The following is a 26,082-nucleotide window of genomic DNA, read 5'->3' as shown; positions in this document are numbered from 1 at the left end:
GAATGATTTCTGCTTACTGAGGACACTGTAGCTTTTGTGGAGTCAGGGACTATGGAGCTTTAAGTTTCTGTTCCACTTGGAGCACTTAGCACAATAGGAGGCAGGTAGCAATAGCTCCACAAACTTTTGTTGTTTGAAAGATGATAGGAAATTATCAAACTGTCTGGGTAACAAATTAGAGCCATTAAGGAAGAGAGCTTGAACCCCCCAAATGAACACTTCCCCTGGAGAGCTGATGACCAAGTCCGGCTCTGATGTTTTCTAGCGGTGTGGTCCTAGGAACATTTCTTCTCCTCAGATCTTTGTCTCCTTGTCATATAAAACAGGAGGGTTGTTTCTTTCCGTCCTGTTGATTTAGAGCAACATCTTGGCAAATATTTCTTCATTTTGGAGATAGTTTCCTTTTAAGCATTTGATGCTATCTTCTGACTTCTTTGACTCTCTGAACAAGAGAGTCATAGGATCTTAGAATATTAGAAACAAAAGGGACCTTAGCGATAATAACATTAGTTAGCATTTATTAAGCATCTAGTGTGTATTTGTCCTCATTATGGTACTTCTGTAACATAGGTTTGTTGTTCCCCTTTTAGGGGGCCATGTTGCTGGATGATTGAATCAGACAGTCATGGGTTCAAGTCCCAGATCTGCCACTTAATAACTGTGTGACATTGGACAGCAACTTTACCACTCTAAGCTTCAGTTTCCTCCTTTAGAGAAGTAGAGTAACACTTGTCTCATACAGTTGTGATGAGAATTAGTTGTAACAATAAATCTACAATGGTTAAACATAGTGGTTGCCATGAGGAAGGGCTCAATGAACAACTTAATTTGTTTTTAACATTTATAAAGATGAACTCATCTAAGATCCCAGTTCCTAAATGGCAGAGCTGGATCTCCACCTGGGCAGTTGGATCCAGTGCCCGGGCAGTTACCCTCCCCAGTGGCTCACAAGACCCATTTTGGGGAAGTGGATGGAAAGTTTAGTCTTGGAGACTGTATCTCACAGTGACTCGGTAAAACCTGAACCTTGCTGATTTCCAAGTGGGGTCAAAAAACAGACAGCCCCTGGGTTGGAGGAGGAACGTGGGGAAAGTACAGGATGGGAGACTTTGGCCTGGAGCATTGTGGGCACAAGGATGGGAGTCTATGGCAGGCTCCCTGGAGAGGGGCTAAAGGAGTAGATGTGCATGACCTGCTGGGCACCCACTTGGCCTCAGAGTTCTGGCAGAGATTTTCCTCTGTAGCTTTCCTAAGCCAAAATAATCTATCTGAGATGAATGATATGGGGGTGGGCCGGAGGGATGTGCAGAAGCCAGGTACCACTAAGGAGAAAATTGATAAATTCCACCAAGGAGGAGTTACCCCAACACCCCCAACTGGCTCCATCACTTTCTTCTGAGACTTGAAAGGGCATATAGCTCACAACTCCAATGGCCCTTCCATAGAACCAGTCCTTTATGCCACCTGGGTCTTACTGCTATGAGGAGATAGACTAGGTCAGTGGTCAGCAAACTCATTAGTCAACAGAGCCAAATATCAACAGGACAACGATTGAAATTTCTTTTGAGAGCCAAATTTTTTAAACTTAAACTATATAGGTAGGTACATTGTTATTAACTTAATAAGGGTACTCCTAAGGCTTAGGAAGAGCCACGCTCAAGGGGCCAAAGAGCCGCATGTGGCTCACGAGCCGCAGTTTGCCGACCACGGGACTAGCTAAACCAAACAGGCAAATCCCTACTGGATTACTGATGGGAGACTCATTTCTTTACCTGTAACAGAGGATAATACCACCCATCTCACAGTTTGTTGTAAGGCAGAGACCTGTGTTAATTAAGTACTTAGCATAGTCTCAGCAGAGTAAGCACTCAATATAAGGTAAGTGTGAAGACGATGATGACAGCAATGATGACAATGATAATGGTGGTGGTGACGACAACAGAATCACAAGAAAAATAAAGCCAGAGAGTCCCAGAAGGCCTCTAAATAAGTAAACTAGACCTTCTGGATGGTTTAATAATCAAATTGACAAGAGACAGATTAAAAGGAGAAAATAACAAAATGTAATTATGTATGTACAAACGGTTCCATACGAATATGGGACACAAGGACAAATCAGGAGAAAGGAGGCTGTGGTTTGGAACTTCAGAGGGCTGGAAGGCAATTCATATGGAGTTGAAAAAGCAAATGTTTGGGAAAGAAGTATTTGCTGAGCCATCTTTAACAAGGGGTCCCAGACTTATTTCATTTTGCATAATACCCTCCAGGTCCATCCTTATGTTGCAGATAGTAAGATTTCATTTTTTTATGGCTGAGTATATGTACCACAACTTTTTAATCCACTGGTCTATTGGTGTGGAATCTAAATAACAAAATACATGAACAAACAAAACAGAAACGAACTCATAGATACAAAGAACAGACCGATGGTTGCCAGAGGGAAGGGAGGTTGGGGAGACTGGGTAAAAAGGTGAAGTAAGAAATACAAATTGGTAGTTAAAAAACAGTCATGGGGATGTAAAGTTCAGCCTAGGGAATATAGTAAATAATGTTGTAATAACTAAGTCTGGTTCCAGGTGGTACTTGAATTACCAGAGGGATCACTTTGTAAATTATATATGACTAGAGGCACAGTGCACAAAATTTGTGCGCTCGGGGAGGGGAGGCCCCTCAGCCCAGATTGTGAGAGGGCACAGGCCAGGCTGAGGGACTCCACCGGTGCATGATTGGGCCAGGGAGGGACACTGGAGATTGGCCAGCTGGAGAGGGACTGCGGGAGGGCTCCAGGACGTGTCTGGCCTGTCTGGCTCAGTCCTGATCCGCCAGACCCCAGCAGCAAGCTAACCTACCAGTCAGAGCGTCTGCCTCCTGGTGGTCCGTGCACATCATAGCGAGCTGTTGAGCAGCCTTAGCATATCATTAGCATATTATGCTTTGATTGGTTGAACAGCCGACCAGACACTTAGCATATTAGGCTTTTATTATCTAGGATTGTCTATCCACTATGCTGTACACCTGAAACTAATATAAAATAATAGTGAATGTCAACTATAATTGAAAAATAAAATTTTAGCCCTAGCTGGTTTGGCTCAGTGGATAGAGCATCGGCCTGCAGACCAAAAGGTCCCGGGTCCGATTCCGGTCAAGGGCATGTATCTTGGCTGCAGGCTCCTCAGGCCCTGGCCCTGGTCGGAGGCAACCCATCACTGTGTTTCTCTCGCATCAATGTTTCTCTCTGTCTTTCCCTCTCTCTTCCACTCTCCCTAAAAATCAATGGAAAAATATCCTCAGCTGAGGATTAACAAAAATAAAAATAAAAAAATAAAGTAAATAAATTTGTTTTAAATTGAGGGGACAAAACCATCAACTACAATGGGACACAGAAAGGACTTTGATCAAATGGGCCTTGCCAGGTTCCTTTTTGTCTATCACAAACTAGTTCATTTTAAACTATAGTTGTCTATGATGATACCTCCCTTCCTGGAGGTCCTCTTTCTAAGTTCTTTTAGGCAGTTGGAGGAAGATCAAAGGTTCTTAGATTGAGCAAGGAAAAGATAGCATCGCCACAAAGTGTAAATGCCACTTACCTATGCTGTGCAGGAGATTAGGCTGAGGATACAGCGAACAAGAGCAATCTCTGAGCCCTGGCTGGTTTGGCTCAGGGGATAGAGCATCAGCCGCGGACTGAAGGGTCCTAGTTTGATTCAGGTCAAGGGCACATGCCTGGGTTGCAGGCTTGATCCCCAGTAGGGGGTGTACAGGAGGCAGCCGGTCAGTAATTCTCATCATTGATGTTTCTATCTCGCCTTCTCCCTTCCCCTCTGAAATCAATAAATTTTTTTTTTTTAAATTAAGAGCAACCTCTGACATGAGATCATTGCTGAGTGGGGACTGAGAGTCGGAACAGATCTTCTGAGCACACTGTAACCTGTGCTGTTAACCAGTCTGAGGGGCAGCTGTGTGCTGACACGACTCACTCTTCTGTCTGGGTCTTCTCTCACCAGGGTCTTTTCACCTAATTCACTTGATGTTTGATGACTACGTGCTCTACCTGTTAGAATCCCTGCACTGTCAGGAGCGGGCCAATGAGCTTATGCGGGCCATGAAGGGAGAAGGAAGCACTGGTAAGCCAGCACTGCCCTGGACATTGCCCTATTTGGCAGTTTGATTTGTGTCCTTACTTCTGTGCTCTGTGGTTCTTTATTTAGCTCTGTACCCCCGAGAATGTAGTTATGGCGAGTAGGTCATGTGGCATGAAACCAGTCGCGTCTTTTTCTTCAGAATGGGCATGTTGTATATGGACATTGCCTTGGGTGCCAAGATGGTGATGGGAAACCAACGAAGGGCTTTAAGCAGAGGAGTGACATGACAGAGCAGAAAGACTGTCATTTTTTAAAGCCCCTTAAAAACAACTCGGCTTGACCTTTGGCTGTAAGAACCCACCCTTTTCTCTACTCGTAGCAGAAGTCCAAGAAGAGATTATCTTGACAGATGCTGCCCCACCAACCCCTTCACCAGTGCCGTCGTTTTCTCCAGCAAAATCGGCCACGTCCGTGGAAGTGCCACCTCCATCCTCCCCTGTCAGCAACCCATCCCCTGAGTACACTGGCCTCAGCACCACAGGTAATGAAAGGTCCCCCAAGGCTCTAAGTAGGGAGTTGACGTTTAAAGCAAGAGCTTTCTGGATAAACATTCATCCCTCTAGCACCACTCCCCAACAAGGCCAAAACCTGAGTATTTTCCTGGGTTTATAGATGACTTGCAGTTATTTGTACAGCTATTCTTTAGGCTTCTGTTTTCAAGTTGGCAGATAAAGTACATGATAAAATTTCCACCCTTCCTAAAGCTAAGCCACTAAAATGATTAAAATTATATAAAACATAAATTAATACACAATACACAGACATTCTTGAAAACAAGAACCACAAACAGAGGCAGCTCTGGAAAGGGGTCAGACGGAAAGCCATCTACTAAGCATGACCACCATATTCAAGACATGGGAATGACGAGGTGCAAACTGGTGCTGTGGGGTCCCTAGGGAAGGGGGGGTTCTGGTCAGAGGTATCAAGGAAGACCTCACAAAGGAGGAGGAATTGAGCTGGAACTTGACTTTGACAAAGGTCTGCAGAGGCCAGTGTGAGCACACACACAGGGGTAGGGAAGTGTCGGCCTTTTCAGACTGGTAAGCTCTAGCTGAAGTGTCATAGGTCCCTGCAGGAGTCACATACAGCTGGGAAGGTAAGCTGGAGACACATCCTGGAGGACCTCAAGTGCCAAGACAAGGTTTTGAAATGGAAAAGTGATGTTACAGGGATAATAGTAGATACTAATGTCCAAATGTTGCTTTATAACATACAAAAGATCTTTGCATAACTATATCACTTGATATTCACAATAACACTGCAAGATAGCTATTGTTCCATTTTATGGAGGAAAACTAGAGGACGAGGAAGGTCAAATTCCTTGTCCTGGGTACCATAGTCAGTAGTAGACATCAATGAATTCATTCAGATTCATTCATTCAATTCAACAAATACCCTATACTAGAGGGCCGGTGCACAACACTCGTGCACTGGAGGGAGGTGAGGTCCCACAGCCTGGCCTGTGCCCTCTTGCAGCCCAAGCCCCCTCGGGCAGTTGGACATCCCCCAAGAGCTCCCAAGAGGGCGCAAGTCGGGCTGAGGTACACCCCCGCCCCCCAGTGCACAATTTTCGTGCACCGGGCCTCTAGTATTATAATAATAATGAAGAGAGAATGTGTGTATGTGTGCCTCCACATTATCCCACATGGTTGTGAGGTAAAAAAGGCCCAAGTGCATTGTTAATAGTGATGTGCTATCCAGATGGAAGGGGTTGCTCTTATTAAGGCCTGTAAGATGAGGGCTGCTGCTGAGAATGCTGCAGGAGTTTAGACGGAGAAGCCATCAGTTTCCTTCCCGTCTGAGCGCTGGCAGACAGGGAGAGAGGTGAGACTCAAAGGCAGCCTTGGAAGACGCAAAGGGCTCAGCTAAGAAGAGAGAAGTGGGTTCACAGGAACAGAGGCAGGGACGATCCTCCACTGGATGAGCCCTGGATGGATGGACTGGTCCTTGTGGAGTGGAGGACTCGCTATGACTGTGATAATTCATTATCCTTCCATCCCAACATGCTCTACTGTTCCCCCTAAACTTCTGTATTAGGATCGGCTAAGCCAGTGTAACAAACATATCCAGACATGGATGGTGCTAACACAATAAACATCTGGTTCATGCTTGCAGACAGTGCTGGCGAGGTGTTTAGGTCAGAGAGGAGGCACAATGCTCCTTCAATATTTGCCTCCACCATAGCCCTGGGCAGTGGTTCTCAAAGTGTGGTCCATGGACCAGCAATATCAGCATCTCCTGGGAACTTGTTAGAAATGCTCATTAATAGGTCCCATTGCACCTACTGAATTAGAAACTCTAGGGGTGGGACCTAGTGACTTGCACAACAGCCTCCAAGTGATTCTGATGCTCACTGTTTTGAGGACCTCTGCCCTAGGGCTTTGTCAAGCCCTGACCTGAAGGTGGCACGTGGCACTTCCACTTTGTCCCAATTGTGCCCCAATTAATTATCTGCCTAGACTTAGTGGGACTACGCAGGTGACCAGAGGCCAGCAATAACGGCCTGTCCCCTGGTACTTCAATGTCTAGACAGTTGAGCCAGACCGGAACATATGAACACACAAGACAGAATTAGTATGCAATTACATAAGGTTTATTTACCTATTTCTAGTGGGTCCTAGGCTCCGGCAAAGGCCACCCGGCGATGCACACTGAAAGACGATGACAAAGATGGGGACAGACAGGCGGCCACGGTTGGGTCAGGCTCACACAGCGGCGCAGTCAGTCAGGGGCTTGTCTCACGGAGCGATGTGGAGTCCTCCTCTTATCAGGCAGGAGACATCGACTGAAGAAGATCCGGTGCTTATATAGCCGGTAGTAAACAACTTGTGCCTTATCGGTGTGGGCCAGACAGTGTGCCTTATGCTAGGAGCAGGGTGTTTACACTTTAAGGGCTTAGGGCGTTCACATCAAGATAGTGGGGTGTTCACCAATTTGGAAGTTACAGAGTATTGGGGTCTTCACACAGCAAACGTTTCACACAATAATCATTTCATACATTAGAGGGATTTCCTTATGACCATAACATTATTATAACTTACTATATTCCATCACCCAGGACCTGGACACATGGCCTCATGTAACTGCAAAGAGAGGCTGGGAAATGTGTGTCCCCAGGTAGGGAAGGGGGGATGCATAGGGGAGACACTGGCATTCACCACCACACCTCTCAAGTCCAGTTGTCTCAGTACTGACCTGGACCGACCCATTCCTCCCATCCCACTACTGCCGTCTGGTTTAGGCTGTCCCCACCTCTCATAGACTCCACAGTGACTCTCAAGCTGGTCACCTGCCTCCGGACTCTAGTCTGTCTGCTCCCACACTGCCTGCTGGGCTTATTTTCCTGAAGCTATGCCTCCTCAAAGTGCTGGGGCCCCAAGTTCACTGCCTCCCACCAAACCCTAAAGCTCTCATTCTCCATATCACTTTTCACACCTCCACCTCCAGAACCATCCTTCCATCCTGTGAGAGAAAACCCTACTCATCCTTGACGTTTCCATCACCCTGTGAGTCAGAATCTTCTTCCAGATCCTCATAGCATGGGCTTAGTTATATCCTAGTGCTGCTTAGAGTAGAATTGCTTTCAGAATAGACTAGGAACCCAATGCTATTTTTTGAAAACTAAATAGGGTAACAGTGCTCTATTTAGGACGTCTTTTATCCATTCATTTGCTCACATATCTATCCATTTATCCAATAAATATTTCTCTAGTGGCTTCTGTGTACTAAACAGTTCAGAGAGCTGGCTATGTGAACAAGAGAATCATAGTCCCTGCCCTCTGGGAGTTGAATGTGTAGAGGTTAGGGCTCTGATGAGTTACAATGCAAAGTGATGATGCTAAGTTGGGAGAAGGGTCAAGGTATTAGGGGAGCATAGAAGGGGGCCTCCAACCTGTATTTGGAGGGTCTGGGAAGGCTGAACAATGAGAGAGAAGGTGTTACAGGCAGAGGAAGTAGGTAGTACGAAGGCCTGGAGGCAAAGGGAGCATGCCATTGTCAGGGAACTAGGTATATATGCCAGCAGTCCTTTGGTTAATTCCTTCCCCAAAGTTTTCTGTCTCCAGAACTGGAGCTACTCAGAGAGGAAGCGAGCAGATGCTGAGGAGCCGTAAGGTGCCTGCCTCCTCTGCACGCTGCCAGGGGCAGAAACTTGCCAGCAAACTCAGTGGCCCTTTGGATTCTTCAGAGCAGTGGTTCTCAACCTTCCTGATGCCGCGACCCTTTAATACAGTTCCTCATGCTGTGGTGACCCCCAATTTCATTGTTACAAATTGAACGTAATTAAAGCATAGTGATTAATCACAAAAACAATATGTAATTATGTGTTTTCCGATGGTCTTAGGCGACCCCTGTGAAAGGGTCATTCGACCCCCCCAAAGGGGTCGCGACCCACAGGTTGAGAACCGCTGCTTCAGAGTATGGAACAGTAGGGCTGTCAGTAACTGGCATGAGTTCTGATTTCATTTTGGGTACACAGCCACAGAGGGCTCTCCTCTTCTGTGGAAAGTTTGATTTTCCTTACACAGATGCACCTCAAATCATGTTTTGTTTCCTACTTTGAAGAGGAAGAACATTAGGCACCCCCCTCCCGCCCGCCCCTTTCTCTCCGTAGTGAGTTGTTGCAGTTCCTGCTTGGAGGGCTCAGGAAGAGGAATTAATTATAGCGAACAGTTTTGTTCACTGAATATAAACAAGGGACGGGAACTGAAGCACTGATCACAGCTCTTCAGCTGCTGGGGGCGGGGCGGGGCGAGGGGGCCGGGCATCTTCCCAGACTAGAGTTATGGGGCAGCCACCCAAGTCCCTGGCCTCGGAGAGGAACCAGGGCAGTAAGAACAGCCAGGAGCCAGTGACCTGAGTCATCCTGCCTCAGACCCTGCCCCCACCTGGAGAGACACACACGCAAGTCAGTCAGTGATAACATCCTTACTAAGAAAATAAACAGGGAAATTATGCAAATAAAACAGTTCTGCATTATGAAGCAGAAACAATTTGAGTGCTACCTGTCTTGCGCATAGCAACATAACAAACAGAGCGTCTATGGAAACGGGCGCAGGAGTGTGGAGGGAGGCTTCTGGGGTCTCTTCCAGACTCTCATCCAGCCAGAGTCGGCCTGGCTTTCTTCTCAGCAATTTGGAGGCCGCGAGTAGGCAGGTGTGATAGAGCCACAGCTATACCATAAACGTGTTCAGAGGTTTCTGAGCAATGTGTTCAAGAGTCATAAAAGTAGCTTCTTAGAAATACAAATGTGAACCAGGTTCTCTTCAGATGACTGTAACCTTTGAAGATTTTGGCACATTCCAGCTTTGTTCTCAGATATCTCCAGAGGGCATTAAAAATGTCATCCTACATAAAGCCAGGTATAATATTTTTGTCAAGTACCACTTTTGAAATACTCCATCCGTAAATTAGACTGGATCTTGGCATGTATTTGTGGGTCGTGGTTTTGGAGGAAACATAAATATAATTTCCTAACAACATGTATGGTTTTGTAGATATTACATTATAAAGCACAAATTATTTAGTGATGATATATACCAAAATAAAAAATGTATTATGGTAGGCTTCCTAAATTGGGGGATTTGTGTAATTTTTCATTAGGCAACACTGTAAATTGGGAAGCAATTATACATCTTATAAAATGCATTTGCCATGTATCTTTTTTAAAAGGTTAACTCAGCATATGGTTTTCGTGCCCAGTTAATTTTTATTTCCATCTTTAAATTATTGCTTGTTTATATACCATTGCTTTCCAAAAAGGATCTGAAGTGGTTAACAAAAAAAAAAATAAATGAAGCAAAACATAGTTTTTTGAAAAGGGCCCAAACCAGAAACAGGAAATAAAGAAGTGGGTAAAACAAAATAAAACCCTTAGCCAAAACAGTTTATTAACACCTTATGTGAGATTATATGTGACCTCATGATTTGGTTGGGTATCTAGCCCACTCTGAATGACAGTGCTCCGATGATGGACATATCAAGTCTGACTTATTAACAGTCAAGGCCAGTCGGGTGTCCATGATTCTCCCACAAATCAATGCCTCACTTTTGATGGACACTTCATTTCTCAGCTATGAGGAAGAGAACTGAATTATGTCTGCTTGGTTTAGCACAAAGAAAAAATCAATTCATTGCACAAAACCCTTTGGCATCTTTTTTAAATCCTCACCCGAGGATATGTATGTATGTTATGTATTTATTTTAGAGGGGAAGGGGGTGAGAGTGGGAGAGGGAGAGGGAGAGGGAGAGAGAGAGAGAGAGAGGGGGGGGGGGGAACCTTCAATGTGAGAAACATCCATCGATCAGGGGATCGAACCCACAACCTAGGTATGTGCCTTAACTGGGAATCAAACCCGCAGCCTTTTGGTGCATGGGATGACCCTCCAACCAGCGGAGCCACCCGGCCAGGGCCCCTTTGTATCTTTTTTATACAAGGATTAGTGAATACAAAGCAGCAGAGATAAGGAGTTATGACGCACTAGGAATACAGCCACTCGGCTTATCTATATCTAGGTCTGTGTCCACACCCGTATACATGTATTTCTAAGTGTGCTTTCTTAAGACTGTATTTAGTAATTGCCTTTAAAAGGGAGAAAAATGAAAGGAAAGGAATATTAGGCACCAAAAATTGAACCTGAGGCATAGCCAATTTTGATTGGGCACGTTCAAGTCGATGGCAACGCCGTGGTAAAGAATGGTTCAATGTTCCTCTTCAGCAGATTTCCACAAGCAGATATCTGTGATTCCCATACATCCTTTTTTCCCCTCCTAACCTTGTGAGCTTGCCACCTCCCTTATGGCCCAGCAAAGTTCAGAAACGATAACTCTCTTTAAGGAAAACTGGCTCTCTTTCTCCTCGCGAGTGTGGCAGGTGGTACCAAACTGCCCTGCCCACTTAACATGGCATTGGGCTGCAATTCTTTAATGCCACTTAAAGCAAAACGTGAAGCTCCCACTCTGTCCGGGTCAGGCCACCAAAGGGTTCTAAGACCTTGTTTATGATGTCATTTTAAGTATTCCCTCCTTCAACAATGACAATAAAAGTTAACTATTAAACTCAAGTTTTCTCCTTCCCACCATGGGTTCCCTACAACACAAAACCAGCAAATTAAATCACTGAGATGCTAGGATGCCTAAAGAAATAAAGCACATTCCTCATAAATGGCCCTAACTGTAGAACATCTGGCCTGCCCAGCTGCGTTTTCTCTACTCCAGTGGAGGGTCTAACAAAGATAACTGGCCCCTAGTCTTTCCAAATAACAAAAGCTCAGTTATTCTGAGGGCAGCTACACTGAGTGGGGTATGCTGGACACTGTGGCCCTGCCTCTCTTCCCGCGATGACTCATCACAGAACTTCCTCCTCCTCCATCCATGCTGCCTCCTTTTCTTTAAAGGAATGAAATAAGGAAATGTAAGCTGGGATTGAAAGTAGGGGGTTAATCTGCTCTTGACTTCACAGCATCAGGGTCTTGGCTTGGTGTTGGGATCTTTGGATTTGCTCATCCATTCATTTGTTCGTTGCCTGTATTTCGTGTCTATTCTGTGCCATGACCTGGGGGTCTGGAATGGTCACTGTTCTCATGATACTTATATTCTAGTGCAGGGGTGGGGATCATCTGGCTGCAGGTTGTATAAGGCCCACAAAATCATTTGGTCTGGCCCTGCCAAGGCAACCGCAGGTGGGACTCAAAATTCAATCTAGGAGGTTTTTTTTATAGTAACATAAATTTATATGAAGTGACCAATTATATTAAAGTGACCAATGTTATAAATATCCAAATAGCCCTTGGCAGGAAAAAGGTTCCCCACCCCTGTTCTAGTGGGTAAGATAATCAATGCAGAAGTAAACTACCAGGTAAATATATAACTTCAAATGTCTTAATGAAAATAATGGTATACTATGGAATGGTATAAAATAGGGACCCACCTTAGCTGTTTGTCAGAGAAGGCCTCCCTGAAGAGGTAACAAGGAGCCAGGCAAGTGCAGGTTGGGGGAGAAAAAGAATGTTTGGGGTAGTGGGAACAGGATGTGCCCAGGCCCGGGGCAGACAAGCCTGGCAGGTGAGGACTGACTAGGGCCTGGAAAGAGGGGAGAGTGGCAGGAGAGGAGCTGCAGAGGCAGGCGGGGCCAGACCACAATCAGCATCTCTCTGGGAATGGATTGGTTTGCTGCCCCTGCTCAGTTCTGTCAGAGTTTGGCCATGGAACTATTCATCAAGTTTAACTTGGATGAGTTTTCCCACTTCAGCAAGTATTCTCCTTAAGTACAATTACATTGAGGATAGATGATAGCCAATGGGATTTATATGTATATATTCTCTATATATAAAAGCCTAAGTGACTGTTATGACTGGTTGATGGGTTGCCATGATGTGCACTGACCACCAGGGGGCAGATGCTCAATGCAAGAGCTGCCCCCTGGTGGTCATTGTGCTCCCACAGCCAACCTCCCATGCTGGCCAACCCCCCCCCCCCCCCGCGGTCCCTCCCCCCCAGCCAACCAGCCCTGATCGGCCCTATCGCCAGGCCAAGGGACCCCACCTGTACACAAATTCGTGCACTGGGCCCTCTAGTAAATATATAAAATATTTTCTTTCCCTGTCTCCATCTTGAAGGTTACATGAAATGCTTGTTTAGTATCAAATATTGTCAAGCACACTGTTCAAATGGAACTTCTTGTGATGATAGAAACATTTTTAATCTGAGCTGTCTAAAACGGTAGACACTAACAACATGTGGCTACTGAGCACTAGAAATGTGGCTTGTGCAACTAAAAAAACCTGGATATTTAATTGCATTTAAATTTAAATACCCACCGGTGGCTGGTGGCTACTGTTTTAGGGCAGAGCAGCTCTAAAGTCTGGACATACTTAAAGGCGCTTATTTCCCAGGAAGGTACTAACAGAAGGCTTAGGTTAGCTCAAAACCTGAGCAACATCTGGGATGGTTCATAGAATCCTAGTGGGGAAAAGGTTCAAACAGTTTAGCCCAAGATCTGAAGGAAGTGCATGGCCAGCGAACCTGGGAAATAGCCTAAATTTTCACCGGTATGCACCAGCCTCACAACTTCTGGCTTTCAGTGGCCCTCAGCATGCAGGGTGCATGGCAGGAGGCAGTGTGTTGCGGAGCCTTGCCACTCAGTGTGGTCCACGGACCAGCAGCATTGTCATAATTGGAAAGCTTGTTAAAAATGCAGACTCCCAACCTCCCAAATCAGAATCTGCATTATAACAAGAATGCCAGGGATTCAAATGCACATTTAACTGTTAGAAGTGGTTGTTGTGGAAAGGCGTTGGAGCTGGGCAGGTCTGGGTTCAAATCCCAACTCTGCCACTTACCTGAGCAATCTTGGGCCTCAATTTTCTCACCTAAAAAAGAAGGTAATACTACTTGCCTGAAAAGATTATTGTGAAGGTTCAATGAGTTGATGTATAAAAAGAAACTAGCATGAGGTCTGGTTTAGGTTGGATGATCAATCAGTCAATCATTATTCATCAGTCATTACTGACTGCCTATTATATTCCAAGCACCCTTTCTATCCTGTGTTTAAAACCCCTTCCAGGAAAATAATATTGGGGGAATAAAATGTTTTGTTGAGAATAGAAAGGAAAGAAAATATTCCTCTCCAGCAATTTCAATACTATAACATGGACAACTTTTCTTTATAGGATTCTCAAAAATCAGGGGCTCCCAGCGCGCTCCTCAGACTTTCAAATGGGAGTAGAGGAATAGGGAGGGGAAAAGAAGAGAAAGTTAGGGACTTAGACACTAGAAAAGGTTTGTTATGGTTTTACCAGCAAATGAAAAGCAATTAGAGCCGTCTTAAAAGTGAAGCACAAACTGTTAACGGCACAGATTTTCTTTTATTAGCTTCCTAAAGAAAGAAGCAGCAGCAGTTCTCACTGGAGGTCCCATGGGTAGGAAGGGGAGTGCGAGGGGTGTTCTTTTCTGCTACCCCGGCAAAAAGGGTTTCTCACCCAAGCCAGTAGGTGTTAATCTGCTTAAGCCTGCCTGAGTGGGTCTGTTAGGTTGCTGGCACATGGCCATTTAGGGGTTTTGTTTCCCAGACCACAGGAGCCCATTTTTCCAAGAGTTCCACTAGCTTTTTGTTTGATAACGTCTGTTTCTAGAAGCTTTTACTCCTTCAACAACAAATTCAATAGAACAGAAATTTACTGAACACCTACTATTAGGCAGAGCCCTCTGTTGGGGATACAGAGATGAATACGGAACAGTTGCTGTGCTCCAGGAGCTCACGCAAAAGTAACTTCTGCTGCTTTCTCTAGGTGACGGCTGTTACCACCGCCTCTTCCTATGCTGGGGGGGGTTGGGGGGGTGGGAGATAGGAGAGAAGAGAAAACCCTCTGGCCCCCTTTGCTGCCCCCTTTCAAGCCCTGCTGACCTCGCTGTGCTCTCCTAAGGTCCCAGGGGCTTCAAGGGTTAATTACTTGCTGGATGTGGCTGGTTCATTGTTCTCGCAAACTTCCTACACCCTCCAGTTCCATTCCCAATTATAAAATTTGCTTAACATAGTTTAATATTTTTCTTTTCACAGAGGCAATACACACTCATTATAGAAAAAGACAGATAAGCAAAATGAAAAAAAAATTAAAGCCACCCTCATTCCTACCACTTGAAGATAACCTGTTTTAATAAAAACTATAACGGTAATTTCATAGGCAGTTCAAAATATAGAGGAGGGTTATCACACAAAATTCAATCACCGGGTTTTCCTCCCAGTCTTCTTGCAGGTATTATAAACGATGCCTCATGCACAGTCTGCTGAAGTCATCTTCTGGAGGAAAAATACCGTGTAGATGTGCAAAGTGAGGTACTTTTAGCCGTACTGGCAGATACGGACTCCAGGCCTTTTACAGAAAACCCTGGTAGAAGTTTGCTGTCATTAGCTGAATTATTGCTGCTATTCAAATATTTCATCCCTGGTGACAGAATCTGACCCAAGAAACTTGTCTTTCTTCCTTGCAACCTGAAATGGGAAATATAGAGATTTCTACTTTAAGCAGGTCTGACATAAGGATGCCTGAATTCATGAAGAGTGCTTGCCTGTCATTAAAAGCCTGCCCTGTGCCAGGCTCTGACATGTTATCTCAGTTAATCCTCACAATCGTCTTTCAAGATAGACATTATTATCCCTATTTTGCAGATGATGAAAGAAGGGCTCATAAAGTGTAAGAGGCTTGCCAGGAGCTTACACACAGTCCCTGGCAGAACTAGGACCCAGAGGACAGAGACATTACGGTAGAGTTAGTGGGAAGGGTGGGCAGACTAGGTTCAGAGCCCCTCTGGGCCACCCACTCACTGTGGGGCCTTGGGCACGTTTAACATGCTACGTTCCCCTGAACTGGACTTAGGTGTGACGTCAGTGGCCTGCAATTAGTGTTGACATAAGGAACCGTCCTAAGAACCCAAGATATGGTGTCCATTGTAAGGGCGTGTGAAAGAAATTCCTGTGTGTTCTGAGTTCCAAGGACAGTATTCTCCTGAGTGATTTGTTTCTGGTCCTATGGCTCCTAACCTGTCAGCTCCCCTTTATAGCATTTCTCCTGGAAAACTCCAAGCCAAGTTTAAGGCCCACCTAGAAGGACCCTAGACCTTCAGGGTATGCATGTTTCATCTCATTCCTGATTGCACTTTTTGCTCCACTTTTGTTTTAACTACTTCTTTCACTACCTGGGGATATTATTTCTTTTGAGGGTGTCTGTAGTGCACTTAGCACAGTGCCTGGCCTATATTAGATGCTCAATAAATGGTGTCTCCTTTCATGCTCTTGGATTGCATCTGTGTCACTTCATAAAAAAAGAAAGACATTATTTGCATTCCAGAAAATTCTCTAATTTACAGGAGGGTTCAATAGAAACTTCTTTTAATAATAAACACGTGTATTTAGAATAGGGTGCTGTTTTCACAGACCTTTAGAGGTATTCCTTACTGGGTCTCTGTCATGTAACTGGCGCAGTGCTGACCCTCCGGCCCTTCCCTTCCCCCTGCTCCGTGGCAGGGCAGCTGCTCTCCTGTGCTATTTGCAAAGTGTTTGGAATGGAATGGATGGCATTTTTTAAATGAAAACCTTTTCTTTATCTTTCCAGAGGAATTTTAAGATGGAAGTGATCTGTTGCAGAACATACAGAATTAGTGAATCAAGTTTTCTTTTTTACTTCTGTTTTAAAAAAATATTTTGTCACTTTATTTACTTATTTATTTATTTTTAGAGAGAGAGGAAGACAGAGGGGGAAAGGGAGAGAGAGAAACATTGATAGGGGAACAAAACGTCGTTTGGCTGCCTCCTGCATGCCCCCTACCAGAGACTGAGCCCACAGTCCGGGCTGGGAATTGAGCTGTGACCTTTCAGTGTGTGGGATGAAACCCAACCAACTGAGCTACAACCAGCCAGGGCTTCTTTTTTACTTCTTAAAACTGGCCTCCTAATTATTTAGTTTTTCATGTGTCTACACAGAGGAGTTGAATCCTATTTCCTCCACCTTCCAAAATAGGCTTAATTATTTTCACTATGTCAACATTCTAGACTTTATCAGAAATTAATTTGATGAGTTTATTGTCCAGTTATTATGAGTTTATTAAATAACATAAGCTTATTTATTATTAGTTATTTCTTAAATTACCATTTTTAAATTCTAAACATCTCATAAAATTCTTAAGCATCTTGAGTGTTTTTAATTTTGTCAATTTCTTTTCTCAGTCCCTAGCACTTTCAAGGTATCCAATTAAAAAATAAATTCGTGGAATTAACAATATGTATGGAATAGGTCATGGTAAGGGTCACTGTCTAATAATCTTCAAAAAGACCTGGGCAAGCAGAGCTCAATAATCTACTTATGTTTGCTTAAAGCAATTTGTTGGGTCCTTAACACCTGTTGAGTTGAGTGTTGAGAATTTATTTTGCTAGGCTTGTCTGAGCTACATTGCCCCAAGATTTCTTTTGTTCTCTCTCCTTCCCTCCCTCCCTTTCTTCCTATCTTTCCTTTCCCATTTCTTCCTTTTAAAAAATTTTATTGAAAGTCTTTTGACCTCCAGGCTCTATGCTAAACACTGGGGGATCCAATGGTGGGCAAAATAGAGAAGGCTCCTACCCTCATGGAGTTTATAGTCTGGGGTTGAGGGGCAGGGAGGATAAGCATTAATCAAATCACATTCATTAATGGATGTAAGATTACAAATTGTGGTAGGCACCATCAAGGACTGTAGTGCAGTGTGGGATCTGACCCAGCCTGGGGTTAGGAAACAGCTTCTCTATATTGAGATCTGAAGGAAGGAAGCATGAGGGCTCTAGGTTGCAGAAAAGAGCATGTGGAAAGGCCCTGTGGTCCTGGGAATCCTGGTACTCTGGGGAAAAGGGAAAGAAAGATATTATGGCTGGATCAGGTAGAACAACGGCAGAGGGTAGGGGATGCGTCTGGTGAGGTCAGCGGGGGCCGGAGAGACATACGCTTTGTAAATATTTCGGCTTTCAGGTCAAGAGCAGTGGGAAGCCCCTGAGTGCTGTAAGGAAGAGCTGGCAGTGCGAGAGCTGTACTAGGACTGATGCACCTTAATTTGTCTCTGCAGGACCGATGCAGTCATACACGTGGTCTCTAACCTACACGGTGACAACGGCGGGGTCCCCCGCTGAAAACTCCCAGCAGCTCCCCTGTATGAGGAGCACTCACGTGCCTTCTTCCTCGGTCACACACAGGATTCCAGTTTATCCTCACCGAGAGGAGCACGGGTAGGCGACTTTCCTGGGTTGCTGCCTCACTTTTAAATGTGATTTTAAAGAGCAGGGCTTACTTGGCAGTTGTTTCCTCAAAGGGCAGGAGGAGCGCCACCCTGTGTTTAGTTCTTACTGTGCCCAGCAGTCCCCACCACGACCAGGCGAGGCGACCCCACTTTATAGATGAGGACACTGAGACTTGGTTGGTGAAGTTTTCAGTTCCTCTGAGTCACACAGCCGGTAACCATGGGGTGCAGACGGAGCAGCTGTCTGCCTCCAGAGCCTGTGTTCTTCCCTCTTTACTCCTTTAAAGTCTCAGCTGCACACGCCATTCAACCGTCCCTTGGTGGCTCTTTGTGCGCTCTGCAGCCTTAGAAAGCTTCCTGGTAGGTCCCAATCTTTTATGACTGTTCAGAGGAGGGCTTCCCCACCTGAGAGCTGGAGGTCCCTGGAGGGCAGGAATTATGAATGGGGTTCAGGGAATCCCTGTGGGTTCCAATGATGCTTTGGACCCTGAATAATTCAGTCATTCATTTTGCCTATGTTGTGCAGTGATGTTGCTGTGATGAATAAACTACAAATCCATTTAAAAGTGTGACCTGAATCACAGTAGCTTTTTGCCATTATGCACTGTCTTTATCACAAGACACTAATCTTACAGTGTCTAACGAGCAGTGTTCTGAAAAACACTTACGGTGTTAAAAAAAAAAAAGGGGGGGGGGGGCCTTATCCTCAAGAGTGAGGCTCTGCTGTGTGGGTGCGGGGAGCCTCCTGAGCCAGGTTCCAACAGACCAGCTGTGGGGGATACGGCAGGGGGAGGGGGAGGGGAAGGGGGAGGAGGAGGAGGACCTCTCTGGTCCCTTCCTCAGGTTGGCCCAGCATAATGCAGCAAGGCGGTGACCCTGAGGATAGGCGCAGGCCTGACTGTTGGTGAACTTGAGCTATTTCCCTTGGTTCAGGTGCCCCAGACCGATCTGTAGTGCAGCCATTATTTTTCAGGGGGCCTCTTAGGGCATTTCCTCACACATTTAGAATAGATTTTGAAAATTATTTCAGAGAGATTTTTTTTTTATTGCATCAGTGATAAGAGAGAATCATTGATCAGCTGCCTCCTGCATGCCCCCGACTGGGGACCAAGCCCACAACCTGGGCATGTGCCCTTAATCAGAATTGAACCTGGGACCCTTCAGTCCTCAAGCTGACACTTTATCTACTGAGCCACACCATCCAGGGCTCAGAGAGCTTTTGGATTCTGCAGGAAAGGCCGAATAGACACCCACATGGTCATGTCAGCATCTTTGCTGTAAAGTTGTTAAGAACAGTGATTAGAATATCCCGTGTGCACGTAGGATTCTTTCTTATGGAGTGTCTTCACATATGTGACCCTCCGAATAAGCATGTGCACATGTTCACAGATGGGAGAAACGAGGCTGCGAGGAGCCCGAGAGCCCAAGGTCCCCCAGCTGGAAGGTGGTGGGGCCAGGCTGAGAGCTGGGCTCCCTGAGGCCTGGTCGACTAGGCCATGGTGTTTTCTCCTAGGAGAGAGCGCCTGGAAGATACCACACCCTTCTGCATCATGGGGAAGCAGAGGCCTGAACAACACAAAAACATAAATCCCAAAGTAACCTCTTTTTTTCCTATTTGACTTCAGGATATCATATGGGGCTTTTTAAGACAACAGGAGTAGAGATTTCCATCACTAACTATGTTTTGCTCAGGGCGAGCTTTTGTTCCCTGAGCACTTGCTGGGTGGCAAGGGAGATGTGCCCAAGGGAGAAGGAAAATCAACCTGAGAGTTTAAACTTACCACAACAAAGCTACAGAGTGGACATGGTAAGGCAGGGGGAAAAAATGGAAGAAAGAAAAGAGAACAAAAAGGAAAAAAACAGAGGAGGTTGGTTTTTGAAGATGTCAAACTGATCTGTTCTTCCTGCTATTACTCACAATAGTCACTGTGCTTAATGCATTTTAGATACACAGGAAGCTATAACTATGGGAGCTATGGCAACCAGCATCCTCCGCCAATGCAGAGCCAGTACCCAGCCCTCCCTCCCGAGGCAGCCATCTCTGGACCACTCCACTACGCCCCTTACCACAGGAGCTCTGCACAGGTGAGTCGGTGGTCCTGCTTGCTTGTCCAGGCCAGGTCTACTCAGGTAGCACAGTGAATAAGCACCTTCCATGTACTGTGTGTGCAGCAGTGTGTCACAGGAAAGGATGGTCTTTTCCTCAGTGTCACTTTGGCCCTCCAGTGGCTGCCCGCAGTGGGAGTCAACCACATTCATGCCCCACTCTCTCTCACCCATGCATGTGGGTGCGAACAGTTGTCTTTAATTCCGCCCTCTCTCACCTCTCTGATCCCAGGACCCAAACCCAGTTGGGTTGCCATGTCTGTTTTTCGGGCAGCCCCGCTCCGATTGGACCTCGCTTTCCCATCAGCATTCTCCTAGTGCAGACCCTCATCGAGTCATGCAGGACTGTTATCTCGGCCTCGTTCTAACTGGTGTCTTGGTCTCCCACGTGTGTCCTTTCAGTCCCACCCCCTCACAGTCTCACCAGGAGAATCCTCCTGAGGTGGACCCTTTATCACATATTCTCAGGCCACACCTTTCTCACTAACAAACCAAATTGACCTGCTGCGACCTGTGTTAATGGAAACGGGTTGCACCTGTAACATGTGTTGAGCACTCTACTTGTCTTAGACATTGTCCTGTGCACTGGCCCCAGACACAGCTCGTTGCCAATTCCACTCAATTCCACATTCTGTGTGTCTGCACTCCCACGGTCGTTGCCTCAGCTCAGGTCTTCATCTAAGTGAGATGATGGCAAAAGCCTTCCCATTGGTCTCCATGTCGCTGAACTTGTCCCATCTCTGTTCTGTCCCCTACATTGCAGCTAAAGGAATCTTTTGGGGAAAAACCCAGTCGGTCATAATACTCTCTTTTGCGTGTCATCACTTTCAGAGTCAAGTTCAATGCCTTAGCACGTCTCTCAGATTCATTACCATCTGGCCTCTGCCTGCCTTTCTGGCCTACAAACGGCACCACCCCATCCTTGCTCCCGGCGGGCCAGCCCGTGTGCAGTCCCCATGCCTGCGCTGAGGTGGCTTCCTCTGGCTGCATCCCTGCCCCAGCCTCTCCACTTGTTGTTCCTGACAAGCCTCTCATGGTCTTTGTGGCACTTCCTGACACTCCCCCCTTCCTTCCTCCAGGACTTTATGAGGCCCCACTCCTCTGTGCTCGCATGCACCCTGGGCTTTCCTCTGTTGGTAACACTTCCCACACTGTGATCATGGCTGACTTTCCTGACTCCCACAGGAGACCCCAAAGCGCCTTGAAGGCAAAAATCACGTCTAGCATCCCCGGGTCACAGGGCACGCTGTCTGTCAGAAGGAACAGCTTGCTTTTACTGAACATGTGCCGAGCACTTTGCACATCCTCCCGGTAACTCCTGTAGGAAAGAAAGGGAGAGTCACTTTCCCGAGGATCTGAACCCAGGCAGTGTGGCCCAGCTGTCCAAGCTCTTGTGCATCACCCTCTTGCCTCTCAAATGTCGGCATTCTCTGAGCGATTATGGAACAGATGAGCAACAGGAGGAGGGGTCAGCATAAACAACAGTGTGGTGTGCCAAGGACGCTCGCTGGTTCTGCAGGTGTGGGGGTCGTGGTAGGTTTGGGAGCCTGGGAGTGGCAAGGTGAGAGCTGTGCTTAAGAAAGAGCTTTGGCAGCACTCACAGCATGACCCAGAAGGGGGGCTGGTGGAGGCAGGGAGCTCTGCTCCCAAGCGCTTGCAGGTGTGGAGAAGAGAGATGCCAGGACTTGAGCCAGGGTGGAGGCCGCAGTTGCATCAGCTGTCAGGACAGCTTTTGCCGTCATCCGGGGGAGGGCACGAGGAGACTGTATCCACAAACTCGGCACTCGGGGCACACAGGCGTCTGTTTTGATTTCCATTGGAGGTACCAAGGGGAGCCCCGGTATACTCCCCAGACAAACTAACAAGTGGATTCCACTAAATCACCACCTGGGCCCTCATCACAGGTCTCCAGCTGCACCACACAGACACGCCAGCTCCTCAGGGGCTGCTGCTCTCGGGAGCAGGGTCTGTGCTCCTCTCTGTGACAGAGCTGCTGCTACAGGCTGGGTCACCCCAGACACAGCATCAGCAGCTCATTCACTCACTCATTCATTCATTCACTCATTCATTCATTCATTCCTCAAATGACTGTCAGGTGCCTACTATGTAAAGCACTGCTCTAGCCTTGAGAATACAGTGGAGAACGGACAGAAACGTGCCTGCTTTGGGAGAACTGATGCTTCAGCAGGAGACACTGGTCTAAGCCACAGTGGCAAGATCAGGCTAGCATTCTAAGCCACAGCTCCCGGCATTATCTTTCCTCTTACTTTACCCCCTCATCCCTTGTCCCTCCTTGTGAAATTTCTGCAGCTGGTTTTCTGGGTTGATATTTTTACAGCCATTGCTATAAAAAACACGCGTGCGCACACACACACACACACACACACACACACACACACAAAGAAACAACACAGGGTCTCTTAAAGGCCCATGTGGTCCCTGGTGATCAAAGATAGGCCTGCAGCATCTGCTCTAGAAACCACACATTCCCCAACTGGAGCACTGCCATTACTAGTGGGCCCAAGCGAAGGGCCCAGGACTACATGAAAGCCCAGGGTGGAGCCCTTTGGATCCAGACTAGATATCCTGTGAGAGGTGACAGGTCCTTCGCCAGCCTCTTCACCACTGTGCCCTGTGGCCTTTAGACAAAGCCTGTGACAACCTCTGACCCCACCGCACAGCACACAGTGCACTCTATGCGTTAGGCCTCAGTCTCCATTGAGGAAGCAGGGTGGGGAGAAGTTAATTTATCACATCTCTGGCAGGCTGCTTCTGTGGAAGGTACTCTGTAAAGACACCCTTTGTTTTGTTTCTCATTAACATTTATGCAGCAGGCACTGTTTTAGGCACTTTCAAATACTCCTAATCATCCTAGCAGCCTTTTCTCCAGTTTTTAAAGATGAGGAAACAGCTTCAGAAGGTAGTTTGCCTCAGGACAGGCATCCAGGAAATGACAAAGCAGACCCCAATGCAAGTTCTCCAACTCTCAGGCCCCCCGAGCCGAACACTGTGTGTCTTGGAGGGTGGGAGGTAAATTTGTGGCTACTGCAACTATTCTCAGTAAGTTTCGAGTTTCCAAAGAGAAAAATCACACACCCAAGATACCTTATTTCCTTCCTTTCCTGCTACTTTGGATTAAGGTTGAGCATATGGGGGAAACCCTGTGCAGGGCTAAATAGTTTTATGTTTTTTTTAAATATGTTTTTATTGATTTTAGAGAGGAAAACAGAGAGAGAGAGAGAGAGAGAGAGAGAGAGAGAGAGAGAGAGAGAGAAAGAGAAACATCAGTGTGAGAGAGAAACATTGATTGGCTGTCTCCCATATGTAACCTGACCAGGGAGAGAACCCACAACCTGAGTACGTGCCCTGACTGGGAATCGAACCTGCGACCTTTTGGTACATGGGACAACACTCAACCAGTGAGCCACCCAGCCAGGGCCAGGGCTAATTAGTTTTAGCTTCCCAGAGCAGAGGTCCAACTGGTCCAACCCCGAGTACTGAAAACCACACTTGAGTATATCAGACTCACTGGGGAAAAGAGCTGAGTTGGAGAAAAATTGCAATGAGGGGATATGGTTACAGAATGCCATTGGTCGTCAGCTCAAGAGTAACTGGAAATGACTCCTGCCAGGTTTGCCTTAAAGAGCCAGTACAGCACCCCTGTGCCGTGTAATAGTTGTATACATCCCAGCATTCATATGCGCAAAGCAATCTGTAGTCATTTGTCTTTTGAAATAGAGTATGTGTGTGCCCTTGCTCATACTGCTGCTTTGCACAACGCATGCTTGCTTTCTGGGTAATAGGAATACTTGAATTCTCATAATTTCTGAAGGAGTGAGTCCAGAGGAATGAGCCCTCACAGTGTAAGGTTTAAATTATTTCAGAAAAACACCCCGTTGCAAGGATGCTGTCCTTGTTCACATCAGAATAAGTGAACAAGGGATCTTGTCACTGTGCCTTCCTAGGCCCCCATTCTCATGCCCGGCCCAAAAGAGAGAACAAACCAGACTCAGTACACGGCTACAAAATATTTCTGAGCCTCACTCCACTCACCTTCATGGAACCTCTACCCGCTCTGCAGCCATGAATGTAAACTTGAGCTCAAAAGCCATGTGACCAACCAGAAGCGGTGTGACTAGAAATACACTTAGTGTGGCTTGGAGAGCCGTCCGTTACTTCCATCTGGATGGCCAAGGCCCAGCCCTGCCCACCAGTCACAGCTCTCACAGAACCTTCATCCCAACACAGGTCAGCCCAGGGCCCGTGGGTGCTCAATCAGAGGCCCACTGACTGCCACAGAGTTTGCTTAGGGTGCTCTGCTTTGGGATAGCATCCTGGGCCAAAGGGAGTACAAATGAGTCAGCCAACGTGGCGTAAGATCCTGACTGCAGAGCCAGGCTTCCTGGGTTCCCACCCCAGCTCTGCCGCCAATGAGCTCTGTGCACTGGTGCCTCATGTGCAAACTAGAGATCATTGGAGTAACTATTTCATAGGGCTGTTGTGAGGGTTAAGTGAGTTAATAAAGGTAGAACAGGGTCTGGTTCAGAGTTAGCACTATTTGTGTATATTATTATGATCCTTTGCTACTTTTTTGTAATTATAGAATTAGTATCTGCCTCTCTCACTACACTAGCTCTGTGAGGGCAGGGCCAGGTCCATCTTTGCTGACCATGGTGTTCCCAGACCCCAGCACGGGCTTGCCCCTTAGTGGGAACTCAGTAATGAATGAGCGAATGATTAGATCCTTACTCTGGTGCTAAGTTGCTGCATGACCTCAAGCCGGTCATTTCCCCTCTCTTGACCTCACTTCCCTCATCTGATAATGAGGGGAGTAGGACCAGATGATGAGTGCCTGAGGCTCTCCCTGTCATTAATGGACCATGATGTTATGATTTGAGGAAGAATATTAATAATAGTTAACGCATTTTGAACACTCACTACATGGGTGTTCTAAGTGTTTCACATGAATTAAGTCAGTTAATCCTGGCCCTAAAAGCTCAGCAGATATGACTCTCTGGCAGAGATTTGGGGGGAGCTGTGCCCTCTTCCAGAGGAGGCTGAGAGGAAGCCAGGGCGGGCCCCTGGCAGCGCCTCGTGCGGTGAGAGCTGCCTTTCATAGGAAAACAGTTTGTGCTCCTGACTGGGCCACCTTTCACCCTTGGCTCGAGTAACAGCCCATTTGGTAAGGGTCAGGGATAAAGGGCTCATTCTTCCCTCTCCATGTGCAGGAAAGTCAGCTCTTGGTGTGGGGAGTCGTTTCTCAAAATAGAACGTCCTAATATGGTTCCAAAGAGGCCCAGAGGCAGGCACAGCTGAGGCAGACGTAGGCCTCGGCCATGTGACTGAACCTTTGACTGCTTATGTACACAAGCACTCACACACACACGTGCCCACAGCCACACCTCACACACCTCTCACAAGGGAGGAACTGGGGCCTTACCTCCATTTTAACATCAAGGACAGTAGCCTGTGATCTGACCCAGAAAATAGTAACTTCCTGTTACGGGCCCGCAACAAAAAGCGCCTTTATTCCGGGCCGAGCCCCCGGGACCCAGGGTTTGTGCCCAGCCTGCTGGAGGACCCGGCATGAAACCGGATGTGAAGTGTGAAAGGTGAGGCGGGTGCCACGGGCCGACTGCATAGAAGCCTCATTGGTGGCGCTGGTGACCAGGCGGCGGCAGCGGGTGCAGCCTCTCCCCGTCAATGGGCTCTTCACCAGGGGAAAGCGAGTCGCTGACTCATTTGCAATTAGCTGACCTAACGGGACAGAATTTTCCAAGCCGGATTCTGTGGTAACAGGATTTTATTGTCACATTGGAGATATTTTGAGCCAGCCTCATTTCCAGGCAATTATTCTTTTGAGTCTGTGACACAACCCCTGGGCACAGCTGCATCGAGGGTCCTTGGTCAGGCACAAAAGCCACACTCTCTCGGGCTCCGTGGGAAGGAGACTCCAAGTCCGCACACAAGCCGAGGCAGCAAAGATGGTCAGAACTAGCAAGCGGAGGCCTGGTCAGAACGGCCGGACCCTGTGGTCTGCAGAGGTCCAGGTCAACGGGCTGCTTGTCCACGAGGGAGT

General features: G+C 46.8%; 1 protein-coding gene across 1 annotated transcript in view; it reads left to right on the top strand.

Annotated features, from left to right (window-relative positions):
- Positions 1 to 26,082, top strand: part of RFX4 (regulatory factor X4) — a 132,943-nt gene that overhangs the window by 102,989 nt on the left and 3,872 nt on the right. The window contains exons 14-17 of the mRNA XM_059681761.1: positions 4,005 to 4,124; positions 4,462 to 4,623; positions 17,727 to 17,886; positions 19,844 to 19,982. Coding sequence (XP_059537744.1) covers positions 4,005 to 4,124; positions 4,462 to 4,623; positions 17,727 to 17,886; positions 19,844 to 19,982 — 581 coding nt within the window. The remainder of the gene's footprint in view (positions 1 to 4,004; positions 4,125 to 4,461; positions 4,624 to 17,726; positions 17,887 to 19,843; positions 19,983 to 26,082) is intronic.

Source organism: Myotis daubentonii, chromosome 2 (genome assembly GCF_963259705.1).
Source record: "Myotis daubentonii chromosome 2, mMyoDau2.1, whole genome shotgun sequence".
Lineage (NCBI taxonomy): Eukaryota > Metazoa > Chordata > Mammalia > Chiroptera > Vespertilionidae > Myotis > Myotis daubentonii.
The sequence above is the reverse complement of the archived record's forward strand: the minus strand, read 5'-3'. Positions and strand labels throughout refer to the sequence as shown.